General features: G+C 37.5%; 1 protein-coding gene across 5 annotated transcripts in view; it reads right to left on the reverse strand.

Annotated features, from left to right (window-relative positions):
- Positions 1–6,184: 6,184 nt before the first annotated feature.
- SEC23A (SEC23 homolog A, COPII coat complex component) overlaps positions 6,185–25,646 on the reverse strand; it is a 30,735-nt gene continuing 11,273 nt past the window's right edge. For 3 of the 5 annotated variants that reach the window (XM_067296759.1, XM_067296758.1, XM_067296760.1), the window contains 11 exons: positions 24,052–24,175; positions 23,879–23,959; positions 20,623–20,712; positions 19,266–19,372; positions 18,062–18,215; positions 17,309–17,386; positions 16,131–16,292; positions 14,637–14,723; positions 12,821–12,976; positions 12,116–12,181; positions 6,185–7,739 (listed from right to left, as the gene is read on the reverse strand). In XM_067296759.1, coding sequence (XP_067152860.1) covers positions 7,650–7,739; positions 12,116–12,181; positions 12,821–12,976; positions 14,637–14,723; positions 16,131–16,292; positions 17,309–17,386; positions 18,062–18,215; positions 19,266–19,372; positions 20,623–20,712; positions 23,879–23,959; positions 24,052–24,175 — 1,195 coding nt within the window. In that variant the 3' untranslated portion in view covers positions 6,185–7,649. Of the gene's footprint in view, positions 7,740–12,115; positions 12,182–12,820; positions 12,977–14,636; positions 14,724–14,838; positions 14,918–15,262; positions 15,424–16,130; positions 16,293–17,308; positions 17,387–18,061; positions 18,216–19,265; positions 19,373–20,622; positions 20,713–23,878; positions 23,960–24,051; positions 24,176–25,646 lie in introns of those variants that run through there. The other 2 variants (XR_010884186.1, XR_010884187.1) reach the window with 2 other exon arrangements.

Consider the following 25,646-nt stretch of genomic DNA (forward strand, 5'->3'; position numbering starts at 1 on the left):
TTCCACCCCATCTGAACAAATATTATGGTTCCAAGGTACCCTGATAGCATGTTTACACACATTTTGCAAGCGGCCGAGTAGCCCTGAGTGGTTTTCTGTTCCCAGCATTAAGGAAAAGAGGAGAGAATTACACAGCTGCCATGCCTGTGCTTCCTCAGATATGTGAGGAATAAGTTATACAGGACTTTCTAATAACTTATATAGGACTTTGGCCATTGCCTAGTCAGAGAAATATCCCCAGAATGAGCACAGCCTCAGTGCATTAGGCTGATGGCACACACATGACACATGCAGATATTTCTCTCTAGGAAAGCCCTACTGCTCCCTCCACATGCATTAGCTTCCAAACAAACTCTTACCCCACTTCATGGCAAGTGTGCCAGGAACCGGACACCTCCAGAAAGCCATGGAACAGGATGGAAAGACATATGGGATGGACAACCTGCAGGTGGTGGTGACAGCCTCCATTGTTTAAAGTATGCAGTGATTATTTTGCTTCATTCTTGCCAAAATCAATTTATGTACATCAATTTCATTGTTTATCTGTTAGTATCACAGTCCTTTCTTTGGACAAGAGCTTGCACTATTAGGCACAATCTGCTATTTTAAATAAGCTTTTACATTAAATTCAGAGCAGAGCAACAGCTTCATTAATTTTTCCATCTGTTCCGTTCAGCCTCATTGGCTTTCATGTAACATTTAACTTTTGTATGAACCCAAAATGCCAAAAGTTAAACTGAGCTCAGCTCTATTGCGTTTCACAACCTGACAAGGGATAATGAAATTGTCTTCCTCAGATTTTGTAGAAGAACAGGATAGGATCCTGGTCACTGTTTATTTACCATTATTTTTAACCGTAGAAAAGAGGAAATATTGGGACATATGATTTTCCAAACATGCTAATGTGTGTTGGAAGCACCCACGGGACCACTCACCAATGTCAGTCTCACAGACCAAGCCTTGAGGCTCTAGGAATCCATCTTGACAGTGTTTCTAATTCCACTCAAACACACATGCCTTTAAGCAATTTAACTTCAGCTTTTGGGTTGAGCTTGTTAAATCTGTGTCTGTTATCCCATCCAAGCAGGAGATGACAGTCTAAGGTTAACAATCCACTACCTTTTCCCCTTGTACAGCAAGGGGAAAACAAATCATTGACAGGTGGCATTAAAAGATAGGAAAGATCAAACACAGAGAGTAGCTAAAAAAACCCTCCAACTCTTCAAAAAACACTATGAGGCAGTGTAATGTAACATGGATTCAACTAGTGTAAAGTACTTCCAAAGGACCTTAATATACCAGCTGTGCCAGTCTCAGTCCTGCAAACTGGAGGGGAGAGGAGAGGCCAAGTCTAGGCATTTACCAGCAGCAACTCACAGAGAGCAAGAAACAAAGTGGCAGAGGCTTGCTGCCTGCCTGACCCAGGAAAGAGCAGAGCATCATCAGGACCTGTTCCTGCCTTTTTTCCAGGATCCTTAGATGGTGGGCAAGGAGTCTGGTCCTCATGATCAGTCAGAAACACCTCAAGCTTTGAGGCTTTTATGCATAGGCCTTCAAATGCCTTCAATTAAAGACCTTTCATGGAGTTCAAGGACTGGCTACAGCACCCAACAGATATATGCTCTCCCTTTGCTCGTGAGGTGGCCCCTACATGCTGCCGGGTTTTACCAACCTTTGTCTTTTCCCCTGGTTAGGGGTGGGTATTCCCCATAGCAATCTCTTAACCACTCACCACTCACAGGACAGATATTTTCAGTTCCCCTCTCTTGTGACTGCCTACCTCCTACAGCTTGCAAACCAAAACAGTATGGTTGAGTGAGCCACCTTTGCATCAAGACAACAGCATTTCCCTGCTCACTGGCCCCAGGCAGCCTTTGGCTTGGCCTCTCCATACAGAACTCCCAAGCTGATTAGATGCTTTGAATCTTTTTCTGCCTAGCATCGGTTAGGAGTGTGTCTTTGCCTTCCTCCTTCTAACACAGGAGAAGAGATGATTTGACAAGAGGACGATGCGGTCTATATTTGGAATAATGCAGGGGTCTTTAAAAAAAAAAAAAAAAAAAAGAATTACTCTCCTGTGTCCTATGCAGAAAGGATGCATACTACACGGTAATGTTCCCAGCACTTGTTCTTTCTGAAACCATTGGTGTGACCACATTTTCAGCATGCACCATATCCTACACTATAATGACAGAAATAAAAAAAAACCATTTCTGTCATTGTTGATTAAAAGAAATTTTACTTTCAATTTCTGAAGCATTTTAGACAAAACTTTCCTTCTATTTTCAAGTCAGAGACTACCCTTTAACTACAGAAAAGCTACAAGTAGCAAGTAGAAGGAGACAGTTTTTCCCATCTTGGATGTACTTTAGTGCTTTTAAAGGATCAGTTAGGCAATATTTGGGGTCTCGTAGGGTTTTTTTTCTAAAAGGCAACATTGACACTGAAATTCCTTGTACAGTCCTGTTCATTATAAAGAATAAAGATACCATTCTGTTTTCTTGATAATAGCAGGAATCAGAGAGAAGGTAAATTCTTTGCTCAGTTCCAAGCTTCTTGTATTGCATTTCTGGGTCACAGTAAATACTGGACCAACATTGTTCATTCCAAAAAGCTTTCTCTTCTCTGTTTTTCTTGGATTACATTTCCAAGTTCAGGCAGTTTCTTGCTCTCTGCTTGGCCTTCTGACAATTTTGTTTTGCCTATTCCTTTCCACTTCAAGCCAGTACCCAGAAAGAACACTTTGCCAATACAGCTGTTTCTGCCCAGTCCTTTAAATGGCCCATGTTTTAGGTGATGGCTCCTAATGCTCTAAATGGCTTACTCCAAATAGAGCTTAAATCCTATTACTTTTCCTGAATGAAGGGCAGCTCTCAGAAACTTTTACCTAATCTTCAACATACTAGTAGTAAGAGACCAACTATGCCTTTGAGGACATAATCCAATAAAGAGGCTTAAAAACAAATACATATGTAAATATAGAGAGGGAACTTAGATTACACATATTTTCACTATGCTTTAAAAAAAAAAAGACTTATGAAAAATAACTTGTTTTTAACGGCAAAAAAAGCAGAAATCCTGTACAGTTAAAAAAGTATATTTCCTATTAGCACCTATGAGAAAGGTAGCCATGCAAAGGTACAACCACCCAACAGTAACCCAACAATAACTGCACTGTAGCAGGAAGGAAAATGAAAAAGAGGTCACGGATGATGGCATTAGGGGACAGCATATGAGTGCAGAAGGACTGTGCCAAAGCAATGCTTGTCATGGCTCCCTAGGTGACCCTACAAGAAGCTTTTGCACCCAAGATAGGCTTTATTCATTTGCCCATGCTGCAGAAAGTGAGGAAAGCCATCAGGACCACTGCAGGACAGTTACAACCGAGTCTACCAGGAATGTACGACTAGACAAACATCAGGCACCATTTTATAACTCAGGATGATCCAAACTATACCACCCCAAAGCTTTGGGATTTTCTTCCTGTTCACATAAGAAGAGCTGACATAGTGATAGCAGCTCTGTGTTGCAGGCTGGTCCAAATATATGGAGAGCTTGTGGAGATATTAAATAGACTGTAAGAATGGGACTTAAGTCAATCGGTAGAGAAGAAAAATTCAGGTGCTTGAGCAGCACATATGGCCTGAAAAGTTGTCCTGTCTTCTTGAGATAAAGGCAGCAGGCTAGAAGTGTGTGCTTCATAGATCAGACACTGTGCAAGGACTGCCAATCCCACTGTGCTTTTCTATAGGATGTAGTGACAGAAATAAAGTTTCCCCATTGAATATGAATGGCTGTTACATTGCTGTGAGCCTCAGTCTGATGTCATGAGCCTGGCAAAAACATTAGTTTCAGATTCACCCCTGTTGCCCTCTGAGACAAATATACTCCCCAGACAGCAATGCTTCAGGCACACATGTCCAGCGAGGAGGTTTATATCACAAACAGATTTTGTACTGTTCTAAAAATCACAGCCTGCCTAACAAAGCAGAGAAGAGAGCACCTGGTTCCTCGCTCCCCTGCCTCTCATTGCCCACTGATAGTTTTCAGTCTTCAACTTTCCTGTCCTTAACAGAGCAGCCAGTCAGCAAACCAGTTCTATCTCTTTTCCTGCAGAAGGCTACTTCTTAGTCCAAGGCAGAGGGTTAAAAATCTCTAGGTTTTTTTCACAAGGAGATTTGACCAACTTTCCCTCTGATTTCCAATCTGTGTCCAACCAAAACCAAACATTTAAAGAAATCATTGCAAGGCTTCCAATCATAGTTAAATAGGTCAACCCTTATGATAAGACAGCAGTGTCATGGATATTGCATCTTAGTAATACCTCTTCACCAAGAAACCTAGGTAACACAGATGCTAGCAAGGACAACAAACAGCCAGCAATTTATCATTTTTAAACCATTTTCTCCTGTAGCACAAACCTAGAACATACTATTGATTTAAATATCAACAATTCTCAATCATAATAAACAGCCTACTTCCCAAGAAACTGGAAAAGACATTTTAAGTTCCTGTGGAAAATGCAATCAATTGCACCAAATCTGGACAACCTCTAAACAAGAAATTTTCACTGTGAAATCCAACACAAGTGTTGTAGAGAGAGTGCAAATATTTAAAAAAGCAAGATAATCTATTTAGGCCATTCATGGTTCTGCCCATCAGTCCCAGCATCAATTTTAGGATGCATCTGTCTTAATTGTCTGCCATGAAACTTCAGCAATCATATATAAGATCTATTGTAAATAAGACATCCTCATGTTTAATTTACCCATTACTGTTTTTTAAATTTCATGCACAAGAGTTCAGCAGTATTTACAACATCACACTGAGCTGTAGAAGAAAATCACAGTTCACATCAATGTTGCCAAAACTGTATTTGAAACAAAATACATCATTTTTCCTTAGTGCTATAGCAAAACTCTTTTAGTCCTGATTGCAACAAACATAACAGGACTCTCTCATCCAGCAAACAACTGGGGGTTGCCATCATGTCCTACAGACATGAGCCCTGAAATAGCTGCATCTCCTATACATTCTCATCAAATGTTAAAAGGAAATTAAGGGAGCTAAAACTGAAAAGTACCTTACATAAGATGTTCAACCTAATAGTCAAAAAATCTTTAAACATGATCAGAAGAAGGAAAGCTGCTAGGGAATCAGTGGGACTGCTTGATGGCAAAAGAATAAAAGGGGCACTCAGGAATGATGAAGCCACAGAGAAGTTCAGTGAAGTCCTTACTACTGAAGGCATGGGGGAGGTTACCACTTCCAATGCACTCTTTGCAGCAGATAGGTCAGATGAGCTATATCAATTATATGTAAATGTACAAGCAGTATTAAACCAAACAGATAAATGAGATATTAGTAAGTCACCAGGACTGGATGGCATTCATCCAAGAGTTCTGGAGGAACTAAAACATGGAAAAGCAGAATTGCTAGCTGAGGGGTGTAACTATCATTACACAACACATGCTCACTGCTGCCAATGTCCCTCTCCTGCACAAAAGGGGCTGCTGGGGGAATCCTGCAAATGACAGTCTGCTGAGTCTGATCTCCATCCCTGGTTAGATGGCAGAGTCTATAATAAAGAACAAGACTTCTGAGCTCACAGATAGTCATGGGCTTTTGCGAAAGAGTCAGCATGCTTTCTGTGAAGAGAAATCCTGCCTCACTAACTAGCCAGTGCCCTTGGAAGGGGTCAATAAGCAGGAAGATAAAGGTAATACATATTTGGATTTTCAAAAAGCCTTTGACAATGTTAAACACCTAAAATTCCAGAGAATGAAAAAGCTAAATTTGCCAAAGGACTGGATGAAAGAACCCATTACAGACTGAAAGTTGGTTAAAGGGTAGGAAGGAAAGCATAGGATTTAATGGACAAATTATAAATGCCAAAAAAAAAAAAAAATCCATTAACATGATTTGGTGACAAGAGACTGATTCATTAGTCAAACTGATTCATTAGTCAAAAGGTATTTAACTGCCAAGCAGATCAGACATATTTAGTGTTATGAGAATTTTTTTTTTAAAAGCTGTTTATTAGCTAAAATGAAACAAAGGCAAGAGGGTTCTGAATTTTTATTTCCTAAATTGCCATTAATGTAAGCAGTGCAGTATCTCTCTGGAAGTTAAACAAGTTTGATGCCAATCACTACATGAATAAAAGATGTGAAGTTATTCTGAATTATATCATTACCAGCTTTATTTCCACATTTCATTTCAAGCACTGACAGAAAATCAGCACAATAAATACAAAAAATGAGAGAAAAACATATATTTTATTTGTATTGAGGCAAATGGAGTTCAATCTCATTTAGATAAAAGAAACGGAGAGCTATTGATTTAATCAAGTTTCCCAGAATTTATAGACAAACAGAGAAAAAAAAAACCCTCATGCTTATCACATCAATATATGATTGAATTTCCTATGTCCAAACATTCTCTCCCTTCCTCGCTTCAGGCTTGGCACAATTTTGTATTATCCGATACCACATTTCACATCTTTACTTGTCAAAATGTCATATTACCTATGTAAACATCTGTTGCACGTGTAAACTTCAAAAAGTAAATGGGAAAGCCTATTAATTTACCCCAAAAAATCAGGTATGAACTAAGTATCAAATTAATTACAGCATATTCTATATAATACTGTTTCAATAAGAACGGCAGCCTGTTGAATTCATAACAAAAAGGAAGCAGAAACAAAAAGTGTATGTGTAGTGTCATGCATTAGTGTAATGACATTGTAAGGCATTATCAAAAAAGGTAAATATATTTTTTTAAAAGTATACTCATAGACAAAAATCAAAAGCTGTACTTCTAGTCAGTTCATTTTGGTAGTGTATGGTTTCTCTTAGCTCAAGCTAAAAATATTAATTTTTGAACATATTCATCTGTTACTGTTTTTCTGATAATAGATGCTTCTGTCAAAAATACAGCATATGGATTCTGAACTTTGCACAATAACAGGGTTTTTTTTACTTTTTTCTATTCAAATTCTTTACATAGAGAGTAAGAAAAACTCTGCTCCCAAAGAATCAAGTAGGGTGAAAGGGAAGAGGAAATACTTGAAATTAAATAGTCCTAAAACAACCAGCACATGAACAATAACGGATCATTGCAGAAAAAAAATTCTGGCAGACTAAGTCAGAGGAGAGAGTTAATATTACAGTTATATGTTTTTTGTTGCTTCTTTGTCCACTTCTTGCTCAAACTGAGTAAACAAAAGTAGTCATATGGCAGTCTGGAAAACCTGGTGTCACCAAAGATTTTCTTTATTGTTCAATGTGCCTCTGTAGTGCAAAGCAGAATCAGCCTCAACCATTTAAAAAGGAAGGAGAAATCACATTTCAAAGTTGTTATAAAAGTTTTCAATGTAATTATAGTATTATGGTAACCAAAATGACTGTTCTTTTTCCTCTAATTTTAATCTAATTTAATCTACTACCTGTCTTTTTTACACACTGCAGTTTACATTAAGACATTTGCTGATAACAAAAGCTTTTCTTTGAAAACAACACTGTTTTACATTTAGTCAGGCAGCTTGTGCATATCAGAGCATTCTGTCAAGAGAGACATGGAAAAGGGTGAAGGAGAAAAAGATGAAATATGGCTCCAGCTTATCCGTGCCTTTAATTCACAGCAGAATCTCAGGCAGCACTAGAGACAGCAAGTTTCTTCAGATGATCCATAAATACTTGCAAGCTGACATCATCTGTAAGAATGGGTGCTCCAGACTCCTACAGAAGTAAAGGAAACAAGGAGAATGTATTATACTTACTGTGAAGAAAAAGCATTTTTAATGTGCAGTATATTCCATTAAATCAACACTCTATAAGTTTAAAAAGATCTTAGAAACACATCATTGCTGACATCCTCTGACAAAAAACAGGCTATTGTAAATTTACACACATTTTCACATACTTACATAAATTCAAGCATAAACCACAACCACATTCTTTCCCGTTATTGCATGTCGCAACAAGTCCCAGTGTGGTGAGATAATCATACAAACCCAGAGCTTTTGATAGTTGCCAAATGCTGACTTAAAAAGTGAATAAAACTTCCATGCAACGACTCCCATATCATCCCTATCACAGTGGAGCAAGACAAAGATGAGAGAAACAGAAATATGCAAGTGATACAACCAGTAAATCCTTATCTATCACTGAAGCCCAGACTTATCAAAATGGCAAATGGAAGAAAAATCCATTGCGAGTCTGATCTGACACTGAGTGAAGGTCAATTTGTTTTTTCAAGGGAAGCTGGGCCAGTCTTTTCCTACAGCTCTGTGCCACCTCAGAGAACCACAAAAACAACTCCTGAAGGTCATACACTGCAAAATCAGATCATAAAAGATGAAAACCCTTTTTGGAGAGATTTTTGCAATTTACTTTTTGACCTCAGAAGGTTCTTTTTTACTATTATTTTTAAGCAAACTCCCAGCCTAAATAAAACAGTGGAGTTGGTGATTCTGCAAATGTTAGATAGTGAATCTCTCAAGACCTCTGAAGTAAATGTGCAATTACTTCCATTTACAGATATATGAGGAATTCTTATAAATCTCAACAAATCAATCATTTCAAAGGTACTAAGCACCCACAATTCCAAATGAATTCAGAGCTGTCTGAGCCTTTACAAAACCTTTCAAAATGGAGACAGGAAATTCTTAATGAGGAGGCTCTAAACTGGTGCTCCTTTTTGAGAGCCAGCGAAAACCAGATAGTGATCAAGGAACAAACCCAGGAGCTCTCAGAGTTCTTGCTTCACTGCACTACACTTGACACACTACACAGCCTATGTCAGGGAAGACCCATAAAACTGGGTCTGTCTATCAGCTGTTGGTGGCAGGGTGAGAATAAAGCACCTTCTCCTTCCAAGCCTGCCAAATGCCAAGTCTGAACTCTCCTTACTTAAGAAGCTGCAAGGGAATTACAAGTAGTTTAGTTTTGGCGCCGGATATAACTCACCACCTTGTGTCTTACACATGGAAGGGGAGCACATCATCCTCTAGTTAATACATCGCCATTGCGGCTGTTAAACCTCTAGGAAAGGAGTCCCCTCACATTTACCGTTAGCATGGTACCCCAGGGTATCTAAAGCCAATACATAAGCTCTGCCCTCGAGGCTGAACACCACCTTCACACAGGCAGCTGCTGTCACCAACAGCAGTAGGTTTACTCTGAAGATTGGGAACGCCTCATTACAGTAGGCAAGACAGCAGAGTTATTTTATTTGCTGGGGAATAAAGTGAAAAACCAGCAGGGTCTTGCTGCACAATGTACAATTGCACAGACCTCCTAAAGTTTTATTTTCTGTTCAAAAATAGCTTACTATAATATCTCAAAATCTTGAGCTAAGACATACAGTTAAGATTTAAATTTAATTAACAGTGGTTCAGTGATAGCTAGTTGGGCACCTGATAAGATTTGTGCCATTGACCTTCTCTTTCATTTTAAATTGCAAATTTCCCATAGTCCCCAAGACAAAAAGAAAAAAAATAAAGGCTGAAAATAATGGCATGCTCAAATAAATATCTTCAAAGACTCCCAATACACACTTCCAAAGTAAACAGAATGAAACTGTATGAGAAAAGGTTACCACTATTTTCTGAAAACATTTTAAATACAATATAAGGCACTTACCTGCTGAAATTTAGAAAAAATTTTACTTATAATATTAAAAAAAAACTAGTCAGCTCATCACCTCCTGAAACATCGTTTCAGTGGTGTGCCAGTGCCCTCTTCTGGTCAGTGTGGACTAACAATATTTTCTGGAAACTCAGCTTACACAAAAGTCACACAAAGTGACATGAAACAATCCAGGAAGCTCATGAGAAAAACCATGAGCAAAACCAGTTCAGTTTAAAATTTTCTCCCAACAGTCATACTCCTGATTTCATAATTTTTACTTGGTTCAACTTTATTCACACAAAATGAATGCTATTATGTTGAGAACAAACATAGCAATGCCACTGGGAAGGTTAACACAGCTTTTCCTACAACTGAATTCTTTACGACAGTAAAAGGAGAGCTGTCTTTTCCTAGGTACATCAGAAAAAAAAAACTCACTTTAACTTATTCAGCATGAACAGTTTTCTTTCAGATCAGTTCAAAGACTTTTTTGTATTTGCATTTACATTTGGAATACTATTTCATCTGCTTACTAATTAAGTAAGCAGGAAACACACCATGAGAAATTTCAAAACTTCAAAAATTTCTGTGTAATGCTTGGATAAAAACAAGATCTTTCAAACTATGGGGTTTATTTGTGTGTGTGTTGTGAACTTAACAGGACAAAGACAGAGAGACCAACAGACCACTGGTTAGGATATTGACTTTGGAGGAAGGAGAGCCAGGTTCAAATCCTGCTGACCTGACTCAGTATAAGGTGATCAAGTACTTCCACTCTGGAACTCAGCACTCTTTCCTGATGAAAGTTTCACTGCATCCGATACTTCTCTACAAAAATGTACCCTGATAAATCTTATCTGACAAAAATTACTGTCATAAAATTCCTGCAAAGCTCTATTTATTAATGACTTGAATACTGTAGGCCCTTTAGCAAAATACTTGAAAAGTACAGTTGACGCATAGGTCCCAGCAACTGCTGCATTTGTGTGTCAGATGCAATCACACTTCCACGACAACTTCCACACTTGCACTAGCGTTCACCCACAGCAGTGCTTCTCTTTCCACTATAAAAGCTGAACTTGGAAGCAGAGCATGGAACCGAGATGCAATAGTCAAAAACGTAAGCTGCTGCAGAGTTTATTTTTTGAACTCATATATAACTTTCCTACTAGAGATAACATTTGAAAAGCTGAATCCTCACCACGAGGAACAAAAAAAATTCCAGGAAACACCAGTATATCAGTACTGGTGTACTCTTCAGTTCTTGCTTAAAGTTAATCTCAACATTTATTTGCTGTAGTCAAAAAAGCTGCACTGGTCTTTATTTGTGGTAAGTACCCTCATTCCAAAGAATTTGAAGGTATCTGACTAAGACAGATGGCTAGACATGAAAGTAGACTACGCCAGAGGGCTGTGCTGCCATTCAAAGAGACTTGGACAGGCTGGAGAGGTGGGCGGAGAGGAACCTCATGAAATTCAACAAAGGGAAGTGCAGGGTCCTGCACCTGGGGAGGAATAACCCCATGCAGCAGGACAGGTTGGGGGTTGACCTGCTGGAAAGCAGCTCTGCTGAGAAGGACCTGGGAGTGCTGGTGGACACCAAGTTAAGTATGAGGCAGCAATGTGCCCTTGTGGCCAAGAAGGCCAATGGTATCCTGGGGTGCATCAGGAAGAGTGTTGCCAGCAGGTCGAGGGAGGTGATTCTCCCCCTCTACTCAGCCCTGGTGAGGCCACATCTGGAGTACTGCGTCCAGTTCTGGGCTCCCCAGTACAAGAGGGATGTGGCACTACTGGAGCAAGTCCAGCGAAGGGCCACAAAGATGATTAGGGGACTGGAGCATCTCTCTTATGAGGAAAGGCTGAGAGAGCTTGGCCTGTTTAGTTTGGAGAAGAGAAGGCTGAGAGGAGATCTTATCAATGTGTACAAGTATCTGAAGGGAGGGTGTCGAGAGGATGGGGCCAGACTCTTTTCAGTGGTGCCGAGCGACAGGACGCGAGGCAATGGGCACAAACTGAAACACAGACACTTCCATCTTAACATGAGGAAAAACTTCTTCACTGTGAGGGTGACAGAGCACTGGAACAGGTTGCCCCGTGAGGTGGTGGAGTCTCCTTCTCTGGAGATATTCAAAATGCGCCTGGATGCAATCCTGTGCAATGTGCTCTAGGCGACCCTGCTTGAGCAGGGGGGTTGGACTAGATGATCTCCAGAGGTCCCTTCCAACCTCAGTGATTCTGTGATTCTGTGATTCTGAAGCTTAAAGCAGTAAACTATATCAATTTTTTTTGAAGAAAAAATGAAACCCATTCTTTTAACCTTAGTAATTCTGATGGCATCAGGCCAATACTGCATTTCTTTTCCAGTTTCAACATTTGACATTATTACTTATATGTACACAATGTCTCACTTGATTTCTGAAATAGAGAAATGGAAAACAAAAGTATTTCATGCATACAAGCTTCATCAGCAGAATCATACTTACCTGTCCCCATGCATACATATTGTTATGAGTCTGTGAAGGATTTACTTTGGAAAGCAGGAAACGAGCCTAAAAAATTAATAAATAAATAAATAAATAAGGCAATAAATTAATCTTCTAAAATAATAGTTCTTTTATGCTCAGAAAAAAATACCTGTGTACGCAAAATATAATATACTATTTCTACTATTTTCAGATAAAAATGTGCACAGTTGCCTATTTAGAAGAGCAAGCAGAGTAGCCTCTCCAGAACAGTAACTTCCTGGATTCTACAGCTCTAATGCATAAATGCTAACAATTTTGAAAAGTAACAGGAAGTAAGCTTTTCCTTTTTTTTAAGCACCAGCAAAACAAATGTATGTGAGTATCAATAAAATATTAGTAAAAAAGGTTTTGAAAAAATAACATGAAAAGTAATTCTACTGTTGAGCCAGAGACTCTGACAAGGCTTACCTTTTTCTTCTGCACACTACATACAAGGAATCTGAGAGTCCAAGTCAGTATAATTAAATTAGTAATAAACAACAGGATTCGTGAATTAGGTAAAAAGGTACTGTTAAATATCTGGCTCTGTCAAAGCTTTAAACTTCCAGATGTTAACTTGCAATTTACATATATTTTAGCAGGGAAATGCAAGTTTAGTATATAAAGTCTCTTGGTATTACTAAATATCGCTTCCTAGATTATATAATACATATTTTACCATACCTGGCTTCCTCCATGTTCTGTGTCAATGTATCTGGGCATTGGGAATCTGGAATGGAGAATTTCTTGGGCATCATCTATCGGAGCTTGTAGCAAGTGATGAAAGTTCTCATATTCTGGCATGTCTTGGTAACCTGATTTACGCCACTGAGCTATGGTCTGGGGATTGAAAGAGGAAGGAAGTACAGAACCGATTCATCAGTCATTCTTAGTGAATAAAAAGGCTTTTCAGAGAAGAATGTGCCATTGCTGACCTCTTCTCTACCTTTCATTCCTTTCTACCCTATAGTATGTAGGTTAACTTTTTAAAAGCCTCTGTAATTATAGGCTCTAACAGGATATGAAAATAACAAACCACTAGATTTTTTTAAAACAATGTTTTACATAAATATTTCCTTTTTTTGTCACCCTTTGTATGATAAACATTTAATCCACGAGGTCTGACCATGAGGTCAGAGGGTATTATTTACAGTTCTCTAATGTGCACTTTTATGACACATCAGAAATAAATATGAATTGCAATGTAGCTGTCAGGGCCTGCAGCACAGCCTCCCGCCACCTTCTAGGAGTGAAGCTGGCTGCTCAAGACCAGTTCACTGATACGAGCTGTTGGGAGGAAAGACCTGGAGGGAGCCTCAGCAGGGGTTCCCCGTTTCGCTTGTGAGCTGCTCTTAAGCTGCGGCTCACATGCTCGGCCCCTGCCTGAGCTACTCTGCAGCAGCATTGCAGCCACACCTGCGCCTGGCCATGTACCCCACTGATCTGGACCCTGGCCTGCAGACTTGACTTCTGAGTCTGAACTCAGACCTGCCTCATCACTACGGGCCAGCCTGGCTATCACTGGGCTGTGGCCAACCCTGGTGGCTCCCTCCACACCTGATCCTGACCTTGACTTGTTGACTTGAGTCCCTGGCTTGACCTCAATCCTGCCTCATCAGCATGGACTTGTCTGATGATCTGTACTGGTGGCTGCACTATCTTCCTCAGGCCTGCCCTGCTCACCTCGCTCAGGCCAGCGCTGCGGGGCAGGCCCTCACTGCAGGGGCCATTGCCTCTGCCTGCCTCGTTATCGTGCTCAGCTCCCAGCTCCTCTTACCTTGGGGAGCAGCCTGCCCCTGCTGCTTCCTGACAGCATCTTACAAAAATACAGAGAACATTTTAAAAAGTGCTAAAGGTTGGTAACTATTTAAAAAAGTGCAGCTAGGAGGACATGATCCAGAACAATATTTCTCAGACTCTTAGCTGGGAACCCTTTGTGGCTGTAAAGCAGTAAAAAGGAACAGCTCAGTTCCTCCAGGGCAGCAGAGCAAGAGCAAGTCATAAGCATTTATATTACTGGGGAATGTCAATCTACTCAACTGCCAGAAGCAGCTTAGTTCCTTTAGGATGGTGCAGATGAAGGGTGACTGTAATACATGGCGTTCTCACTCTCCTATCCCCAAAGAACTAATCTGCTGCCAATTCAGAGGCCTAAAATAAGTGCATGAAAAAGGCAACGTGAGGGGGGAGAGTCGTAAAAGAGCAAATAACGCTTTTAAAAAGTTGGAAAAATACTGGTCTAAAACAAATAATTTCATACTGAAGCTAATTCATCTTAAATTTATAAAAAACAGAACCAAAATAGCAAGTAATGCCAGGTGCCTGTGTATGGCGCATGTTAGACTACAAATGTGAATTAGGAATCCTTTCAAGTTGAATGGTACCAGCTATGCAGATGAGGTCAAGCACTGGAGTGCTTTTTAAGACCAGGGCTTTACTTTCATAATGAAATATTATTACAGAAAATGGAACATTTATATAAGAAATAATTTAATCTTACCTCTCCATGATAAATAAGGATCTGGAAAAAGGTGTCCATAAGAAGAATGCGATCTGGTAAAATGCTGCTGCTATCCAGAAGAACAGGCTAAAATAAAAAAAAATACACAAATAAAAAGAGAACAACATACCAACTGATGCAGAACTGATACAGCCTCTTCTCAATCAGTCACTGACTCTTAGGAACTTTTAAAATCACTTACTAAAGCTCCATATTTGTTCGTTTTCAAGTTATACATCTGCAACCCACAAAATCTCGTTCTGAAGTTATCCAGCTTGATTCTGAATAATAATTTCATGAAAGTGATAAAAATGGGATCCATGAGCTGAGAGCTATTTCATTATTATGCACTTTTCCAGTCTTTCAAGTACTTCCATTTTTACCCATACAAAGATATTAGCTTAATGATACTTCAATGTCTAAAGATTCAGTACTTATTCAAACATGGGATTTGGGTGTTTGGGTTTTTTTCAGTCTTGTTCTTGCAGCTATTATTACTCTGTATATATACACGTATATATGTATATATATGCACAGACAACACACACACACACATATATACATGTGTGTATATATATATATACACACACACACAGACACACACATATAAATATATATAGTAATACTTATGATTTATGAGTTCTAACGTAGTATTTAAATCTTCAGTGTTGTAGTTCATCTTTTCATGGGTGCTGACATTACGTTGGTGATTTAATTGGATCAGTACCATATGATTTATTTTGATCAATCATATTAGGGATACCAAAAATAATCATTCTTACAAGAACTGGGAAAACAAAACATTGAATTATTACTCATTCTATACTAAGGTATCAGCTCCCCCTTTGATCAGGTGGAGCTTGATCATGTTTCCATCACTCATGTAACTAATTGTTATTTATACATGGATGAATGCTCTCACACTTGTGAGTAGCTCTCCACAAACTACCTCATTACTTTAATTAAAATTCCACTTTAAAATCCCTTTCCTTCTGTCATGACATAGCCTAAAGATTTTTGTCAAAAAAACTTGACAAAAGTTAGGCTCCCAGTGCGCCAAGACCCTGCCTACTATGTTAATTTTCACTGTCTCACAGTTTCCTCATTCTCTTCTATCTATCAAATTAATTTTGCAGTCTCCTGTGTTACACTTCTATTATACACTTCTTAGGAGATGATCTTTTTATTCTGGGTTTGTACAGGATGTACCATGATAAGGTCAAATGCAAGGTTCTGTAACAAACCTATACATTATGGTAACCATGCCAAAATCAGAAGCAATCCTTTCTGGATAAGGTGGAGAGAGAGTTTTGTACATTTCCAAAAACATTTCTTTCAAAACCTACTGAAAAAGTACGTTTTGAAATAAAAACATTTTCTGTCGTGGTTTACATCCTGGTGCCACAAAAACAAAAGCAAAACTCCTATTGATTTCAACAAAGTAAATAAAAAACAGATTATTTTAACCTACAGTTATGTTACATAGAATAATACCTCTGGAGGTCCATTGAAGGAGTAGGCATAGAGAATTGGCTGAACCATGATAAGTGACTGGGTTAGATCTTGACGCATAAAATGATGACGATAGTATGAGCTCTCATCTGGACTGTTGTTAAAAACTTGTAAGAAAGGAGATCTTCTCAAGTGAAACATGAACTGCAAAAAAAAGGAAAACAGCTGATTTGAACTTTCACAGATAAAAAGGAGGATTGAACATGGAGAGAAAATGTTTTTCGCAAAAGCCAGATGAGACTAATGCCACTGCAAAACTGAATTTCAAGTCCTTTAACATTTCTAACTTGTATAGGCACCTTCCCCAGATACACAGATATAGAGAGAGAGAGAGAGAGAGAGAGAAGGAGACCTCAGAATGGCCAAAAGTTTAACAATTCTTTTTCTCCAGTACTAACTGATAAAGAGTACATCTGAATATTGCTAAAACCATACTGCAAGTTGTACAGTTCCTATGAGAGAGGCTGCTTCACTTGAACACAAAGAGTTATAGCAAAAAAAAAAAAAAAAATTAACCACAGCTGAACCAAAGCTGAACTTTGTAAGGCAAAATGGAAGAAGCAAATCCTTTCACTGATGAATCAACCTCTCCATAGCAGTTAACAACTGCAGGTAAGTAAGCAGGTAACCTCTACAGACATATGGAAGTCTACGAAGAGTCCAAAAGCAACATAGTTTATCCAAATGGAGGAGTTTATCAGAATGGATTATTAACAAAGAAACAATTTATTTAAAGTGTAATTTAGTCAAGCTGAAGTTCGTCATATATCATGTTCATCATTATAAACCATATAGGAAAGAAACTACAAAGCAAAAACGTATCTTTTCTCATGTTTTCTGAATTTCTTTATCAAAACTACTCAAAACACTTACAGTGTTACTATCTGAGTTACAAACTCAGTTAAGATGAGGAATCCATCATAATAGAACCAAACAGTATAGACAGTCAGAGAGAATCTAGCTGTAAGGACAGAAGGCAAGAGGGAAAACAGAAGCACAGACAACGGAGTGATCGTCTAATGTCACATGCCAGAGAGTAGCTAAAGTGGGGTCTTTTCACTCTGATATCCAGCGTAAAGCCTTATTTTACTTTATGCTACAATACCTCTTAATTCACTAAGCATTTATTCTTTCTGTTGTAGAACTTTTCTTCTACTCACCTGTGGATAAAGTGAAAATGTTTCTGAAAATCTGAAAGAACTTGGATCATCCTTATGATATTCTCCAAATTTCTGACACTGAAGCAAAAGAAAAATATGTCTGAATTAAGAAGTGGGTTGGTTGCACTGTTACTCTAAGTTTGTTTGGTTTTAACAATAAATATATGATATGCTTACACCTTTGTAATAAAACAGAAACCTAAGAAAAAAGACCTGAAATAAGTGCTTTTCTTAACAAGTAGCGATTTCCTCGCATATCAGGCTTTATTGGCTAGTTTTTCTTTAAAATCACCATGAAAAAGTTACATGATTAAACATCCCCAGACACATTTAAATCTAATTGTTAATAACTAGCTACTTACACATGAGAAATAAATATAATACAAAACTGACTTTTTAAAAATAAGGAAATTCCATATGATTTTTTATTTTGCTTAAAAGAGTAATTTACAGTATCATTATAGACAGCAGAAAGTAAAGAAAGGTTTAACTTCTACAAGCCTCATGCTAGATTTTTCTCTCAGAAGCTGGCAATGTCCAAATGATGAGAACTGAGACATTAATTAACAAAAACCACAGCTGCTCTTTCACCCTTTTAAACAGAAATTCTCAGGTCATTCTGCCTACCCGCTTGTGGAAATGAAGCATTCAATTACTCTACTTGTTTAGAAACAACCACTGAACACAAGTCATTCAAGAACGATATGTATGGAGACAAGAAACCAGTTCAACTCTTAATATAGCCGTGTTTACCAGTCGTATAAGTTGTCTGTCCAACCACCTAAGCACATCAGGTCCTTCTTCTGTTTCTGCCCTATACACTGCCAATCTAGCCATCAGAATTGCAGCAGCTTCCTGGTCAAAAGATGCAGCAATGTTCTGGATCTGGGTCTGCGCATCTGCCCAGCTGCAAAAGAAAAATACTAGTATTTGCATCATAGTGAAAGGAAAGGTGTCCAACTTAAAAATATCCCTCAAGAAGAAGGCAGAGAAAACAACATTCACAGTTTAACAGACAAACCCATGCTGGAATTTCAAAAAATGTGCTGGGAATAGATCAGCAGCCTCTCAGTTACCATTCTTTTGTATGATGTCCCTTATTCTTGAGATGTCCCTTATTTGTACACAGATGCCATGAAACCAGTGAAATAAAATATAATGCCACTTACAAAAAAATTATTACATAAAAAATTGATAAATTATGAAAGCAAGTTACAGAAAACACTGTCCAGGAAGCTAATCACACAGTACGCCTTCCAGACTAACAGTCTTCTTGTGCACCTGTTTTGGGATCTAATTGCTTGTTCTTTTCATGTGTAAGGTGACTATTACTCTATCCTTTCATCAGTCATCAAGAAGATTTTACTAATATAATGAATGCAAGTTAACAAGATACTCATATCAACAGTAAGGGCAATATGCTTTAGATAAATGGAATTTTCCATCAAATTAAACCACTTAGTCTCCTTGAACTCAAAGGAAACATAATTGAAAAATGCCTCCCTAATACTAAACATCACTTACTAAAATTGTGAAATAAATTGAATCAAGGAAGCTTCAGGTAAGGGTTATACATGGATGAACAGGTATATACAACACCTGAACTGCAGCTAACACTCACAGGTTAAGATATGAAGTAATTTTTATTATTCCCTAAGTCTGACCATCTCCTCAGTTTAGACCATAGAATTCCATACAGTGTTTTCTCTTCATCTAAAATCACTTGGGTTACTTCAGACCATTCCCATAGCATTACTATACAGCCATTGCGACCTCTTGGAGAGGAAACAAGCCACGAAACAATAAGGGCAACAGTGTCACAGGTATGATCCTGCTTTCCCCACCTGTGGCATTGTGTATCTGAGAACACAGAACGTCTGTGTTAGAATCTGAAGATTAAATAGCAAATATGTACAACATTCATTTTCAAAAATGATTCATCACAAATAAAACATACTTTCTGGCAACTGTGGTCACTCTGATACGTCTCTGTCCACTAGAATGCTGGTACTGAGTCACAAATTGGATTGCACCACGTCCTCCCTGAGGAATTGGAGCATTGTGCTAAATGTGGGAGGAAAAAAAATAAACTGAGTGGGAATCTCAAGATTTTATAGTCTAATTAGAAAATGTATAAAAGAAGGATTAGAAAATGATAAATCTCTTAGCAGTAGGCAGTTCAAATTCTATAAATACATTGTCCAACATTTTATTACGTTGAGTATGTTTGCTAAACGTGGTTAATAAACTTGGAGACATTTCTTTCAAAGGGACTATGTTACAATTGCTGATTTCATTAGATTCTATTGAACGTCATGTGATTTACTACAGTTACAGGGTAACAAAACCAATACTACTCTGAAATGTTGATTATTATATCACATAAAGTGCCACAAAAACTTAAAGATTAGAATCCAAATGCAAACTGAAATTTTAAAACTCTGGACTGTAGAAATACAGGTTTATATACTGCCAGCAGGGTAAGTAATTTCAAAAGAGAAGGAAGGTTGAAATCAGCCACGAGACACCATCATTAGCCCAGTTTTAGACAGAGTAATAAAATGAGACTTAAATAAATACTTTAATAAATTTTTATTTCACTTTTTGTGTAAGCCACAAGTTAAAACCTAAGGCTTTGCAACAAAATATACAACACAGCATATTAAATATAAAGAAACTACATCCAGCTCACAAAGTTCCTGAGCTGCAAATGCTTGGAGGAAGGGAAAGTATTAGCACAAAGTAGCACATTTGTTTGTCATGTTTTTATCCTCTTCCCTGGCATCCCCTGAGGGAGACAGGACACTAGGCTATCCATTTTTGATGTGTTTCAATGCAGCCAATGTTTGTTTACAAATACTGACCCATAAGAGCAAAAATTAAAATGTAACATTATGGAATGATTACCTTGCTAAGTAAAATGTCAGAGAAATACTGAAAAAATGTCATTAAATATACAGTATTACAGATTACAGTATTTTCAGATATTGCAACTGAATTACATTTTCATAAGGAATAAACTGAAAAGAAAGATTTGGACTTAGATTATGAACCTTATCTAAAGTTGGCAGAATGTTTTGGTTCTCATTATCATATTCCTTAAGAAGGAGATCAACCCATCATTAAACTGTTAGAGTCCATCTCCTAAACTCTGACATATGAGACTCTAAACTCTCTGACATGAGAATGGCAACATCGTCTGTATCCCTACTAATGTGCTTCAGGGAACAACAAAATTTAAATATAGGCTTCAGCAGTCACATAAAATTATTACTGCATTTAGAATTTGCTACAAGTTGACAAATATTTATTACCTGATTGACCACTTCAAAGTACAGTGCAAGCGTGGTAGTGGGATTAAGTCCACAAATCTTCCACTGACAAGTACCTCCTGTTCCAATTTCCTGTAAACAGATTTTATAGAATACCTTTAGAAAACAGAAGTATTATCTTTTGTATGAAGTACAACACCTGGCCATTATAGATAATTCTTTTTGACAACTACTGTGTCACAGCTTTTCTCCCTGCTCACTCTTCCAGCTTCCCCAGAAAAAGATAAGGCTCTCAAAATACAACTGCAGCGCTGGATGCAAGAATAGTTTAAAAAAAAAAAAAAAAAAAAAAAGAGATGGTTGGGAGAAAAGCATTAAAACATTAGAAAGGCAAGAAAATGGCAGTAGAAAGACAGAGAAAGCAAACAGTCAGAAACAGGAAAAAATGAAAGAGAAAATTACTTTGCTTAAACTATCCCAAGAGAAGAGGGAGGAAATAGGTAAGATGGAAAAAGACGGACAGTGATTGGTACAGGGGCCTGGTGAAAACCTTCACTGTTACCCAGAGGTGGTATGTAAGCTCCTGACCTCTGGAGCTGTCCCTACCATTTTGTTCTGCACGTTCACTAAGATAGCAATGAGGCAGAGCGCGTGCATTTCTCGTACTGAAGGAGCACTGAGTATCGATGAAATGTCACAAAAGAAGCAACGAATCATCAAATGTAAAGCTTCCTAGAGTCTGAAGAAGTGGAGAACACAACGAAAGAGATGCATCTCAATTTTTAGCTTAGCAGAAATAAAAGTAGAGGAAATTTAGACTGATAAAAGTCTGATACAAACAAATGAACTAGGGGTAGACATACGGTTTTTCCACTACTACAGTTGCTCTTACTGGCTTCCCTATTACTGCTCTTCTGCCAGCTTCCCCAGGCAAGAAGATACAGTCATGGCAAGACTTGCAGTACTGTATACAAGAAGACTTTCTTTAGTTTCTGATAGGTAAATATGCAAATTCCCTACCACAATTTCAGAGCAACTATTCAGTATGACAAATAATCAGTGTTTGTTTAAGCTCTGTATAACCTGAATACGATCTGACTGATAACATCTGACAAGTCAGCCAAGAGAACTGAAGGGTTCTGAGAAGTGGAAGCAAAGAGGTAGCTCACAACACATTTTTCCTTCTTATTTCAGATTGTTTGATTTTGCCTCTTTTATTAAGATGAAAAAGTGTACATTCAAAGCATGACTGTACCATAAATGTATTAGATTTTAGTTAACCATCAGTTACTAAAGGTTTCCCTGTATTAAAAAAATGAGAATTGCCAGAAGCAAGAAAACTGTGGGGCATGTACACTGGGAATTCAGGATTAAACAAGCTGAAGATATCTGTGCTAGAAGGAATTTTGAGAGTATATCTTATAAAAATCCTAAAACAAGAAGGAATATTTATACTTCAAAGCTCTCCTGAAAGTATGTGACCACCCTGTAACAAAGACTATTCAGATATCCAAGACATCTCAGATGAGAACATGACTACTTGTTAAAATTCTACTGCTCCATTAAACTCAGCTTTATAGATTAGGAAAAATTAAATGATTGGAAGAACACTTCAGAATATACATTTTAAGCAGTGTTAACAGAGACTTTGGTTTGTAGGAATCCTTACAGAACCTGGCTAACCAAATCTATTTAAGATTAGAGTGCGTATGCTTTAGAACATGCAATTAAAAGGGACTATGCTGTGCATGTACATATAGCATTGGCCGCAAAAAAACAGTTTATGATTTGATACATGTGAGACAACCTACCTGGTTAATAGCAAACATTTAAGCTAATTATAAATACATAGGGAAAGAAAGAATGTACATGACAGACATGGCTACCTAAATTCTTTTTTTTTTAATTATGAGGAAAAGATCTCAATTTTAAAAATCAACAATTTTTACATATTTCTATTCTATACTTTTAAAAAAAACTAAAAAGAAAGAACATGCACAAGCCCACCAACATTTGACAAGAGAGGGAAGAAGGTTGTTTGCTTTTCTACAAAGCAATATGTATTTTAGGAATTCTTATTATCCAACACAGTTTTAATTTTTGTTATATGAGGGACTAGAGAGACTATGCATCTCATTCACAGTGATTTTTCTAGTACTTGCCTGAAACACAAATATTTTTTTTATAAAACTGTCAGCTTTTCATTCAGTGAATCACTTCTAAATACAGTATTTACAGACAAATGTGCCAAAGTGGAGTGCCTCCTCTAATGCATACCAGGAAAAAGCCTGCAGCAGTTAGTTTACATAGTTAATAGTATGTAGTTACATAGTCTCTAGTAATTAACAAAGTATCCATTTACAGATCGTGATGCATTTGAAGTGAAAATACCTTTTTGTCATCAAAATGATAGAAGCCCTCAAATAAATCAGTTAAAGTAAGCCTAGACAGTCATCCATAATGAACCCGGTGCAACCAAACAAAACAAACACTCAAAGAATTATACCAGCAATGGTTGGCACTGTGTTCACATTCACTGTTAAAAGTGTTATGGCTAGACTAATTGTCCAGTTACCACTTTAAACTAGCTGTGTGCATCTGAATTTTATTCATACATTTCACCTCAGAATTAAGATGATTTCAGCAAAACAGTTTTGGTTACTTTCTGGAATTGTTTTAGATTAGTAATCAACTGCAAAATTTAACCGTTAAAAAAAAAAAACACTTGATAAGAAAATAGGTGATAATTGAAATCTGATGTAAATTTAATGAAGATACTTCAGGAGTTAGTAACAGTTGGATATTCTGATCAATTAACTGTGTTTGGTAAAGTAGCTATACAACTGGGTACAGGGAGTCAGGATAAAGGGGTGTTTCCATGGACTTGTCTCCTCCTGTTCTCTCAGTCCCTCTAAACAAAACATATTCAGGACTCTGGACAAAAAAGACATAGTTTTGATTTTAATAATAAAACAATGCAACTCACTTCCTAATTGGTTTCTCCCATGCCAACATGTAATTTTTCTGTAAAAAGGTTAAGTAACCATTCTGCGAACAAACCTTAACCAAGTAACAAGGGACCTACAAGGTCTAATCTAATCTGAAACTAATCTAGCAGTGACAGGAGTTTATTTAAAGAACAGCCCTTGAGTGTATTTATTTTTAAATTGAAGAGAAGTGAACAGGCTTTGTTCCATTTATGGAAAAGTTTCAACCTCTATCTCTTCAAATCTAGAAATTCCAAATCCTATTTTCCCATAATAGAAGATTACCTTCATTTTCAGCAAAGTTAACTTACATTTTCTGATACACAAGGTCCTTTAGAGTTGAGAGAGACACAGGGTCCAATAGCTCCAGAAATCTTTACTTCTCTTGAAGTCTTTACGTTTAAAAGAAAAACATAGATTAATATGCTACTCCTAGTCATCTTATTCCAGTGCTTCACTACCACACTGCATTTTTTATCCTTACCTTTATTTCTAATGTGCCACCAAATCCCATTTTAAATTGTCCTTGCATATCTTTTGTGAATACTCTCTGAAAGGTTTGTTTGAATAAAGATGTATTGAAAGAATCTCCCATTACCATGTAGCCTCTAGCCAAAAAAAAAAAAAAACAGAAACAAAAAACTCAAGTTAAAAAAATATATTTATTATACAGTAATTTAGCAGACAGGATTTATGTAGCTTATTTCCATTAAAGAGTTAAAACTAAAAACAGTTCAGAGAGGCAGATTTCTGTCTTCTTAGAAGTGACTACTCTTTATTTCCTCATTAAATCAATATTTTGCTAAAATGTTAGGGATTAATTTTATAAGTAAGCTTATAAAAGCTCACCAGATTCTGCCCAATAAACATTTTAAGGTCATCCTGATTTTAATATATAACAAAATCTTACACTGGGAAAATAATATATTGGATTTCTGCTCTACAAATGTCTCATAATCTTGCAAAGTCAGTTAACTACTTCTAATATTCAATATTCCAATCTTATTTCCACACAATTTTATTTTGTTCAGTCCAGCATTTATTTCAGGCTTAAATCTACACTAAAAAAAGCATAATTTCTTTTTATGCTTAGTAATCCTTTGTGGATGTAAAACTGCAGTGGTTGCCACTCATTCTGAAATAGCATATACTGTGCTTAAGAAATAATAATGGGATATACTATTGTTATTTGTCTCTAAAATACCTGATATTAATAAAATAAGTTATTAGCAAACAAAGATTTGGCCATCAACTTTGTAAGTGCAAAACACCTGAAAAGTTATAGAAGTCTTCAGGTGGATACTCGAAGTTAGAAGACAACAGACATGTGGACAGAATCAGAAATCCCTCCCTGTATGTAGGATGCAACCAAGTAGGAAATACAAACAGCTGTGGGAGAAACAGACAAACTGTGCTTTAAGGTCAGCTTTGCTGCAAGAACAGAACCAAAGGTGAGTCAGAAGAGGAGAGAGGAAAAAAAATTACACAGGATTGTAGTACAAAGAAAAACACAGCTTGAATTTGATGCAGAAAATGAATACAAGTCCCACATACAGGTAAAGTCAACATACAGCTCCTGAACAGTGGAAACTCCCATGCTAAGACTAAACAGACAGCTCTGAAAAGAAGTAACCCAGCAGTGACTAGGACGGCAAAGCTGGCCTGAAACTCAGTGTCACATGTTTATCGCAGCCTGCAGCAGCATCTCCCACTCTTCCTGGTATACCTAGATATGTAGCATGTGCTTAGGATCCTCTGTCATATGAAGATATTGACGGGCAACTAAGAAGGCCTATAACCTACAGATATACCAGTTATTAAACTGATAAGCAAAGATGCTGCATTTAATTAGCCATAGCTGGTATTGACATGGTCAACAATGACAGTCATGAAAAATGAGCTTGGAAAAAGAATACATACTGAATATAGAAGTCTAACATAAGAATCAAATGGTATATAAAGCAGGTTGCTATAGTAGTAAAGACGAAATTTTACGAGAGTGTAGGAAAGACTTTGGGGAAGAGAAAGAAAAGACAGTCTTTGAAAAAACATGGAGGAAGAACTGGCAAGATTTAGAAA

Source organism: Apteryx mantelli, chromosome 4 (genome assembly GCF_036417845.1).
Source record: "Apteryx mantelli isolate bAptMan1 chromosome 4, bAptMan1.hap1, whole genome shotgun sequence".
Lineage (NCBI taxonomy): Eukaryota > Metazoa > Chordata > Aves > Apterygiformes > Apterygidae > Apteryx > Apteryx mantelli.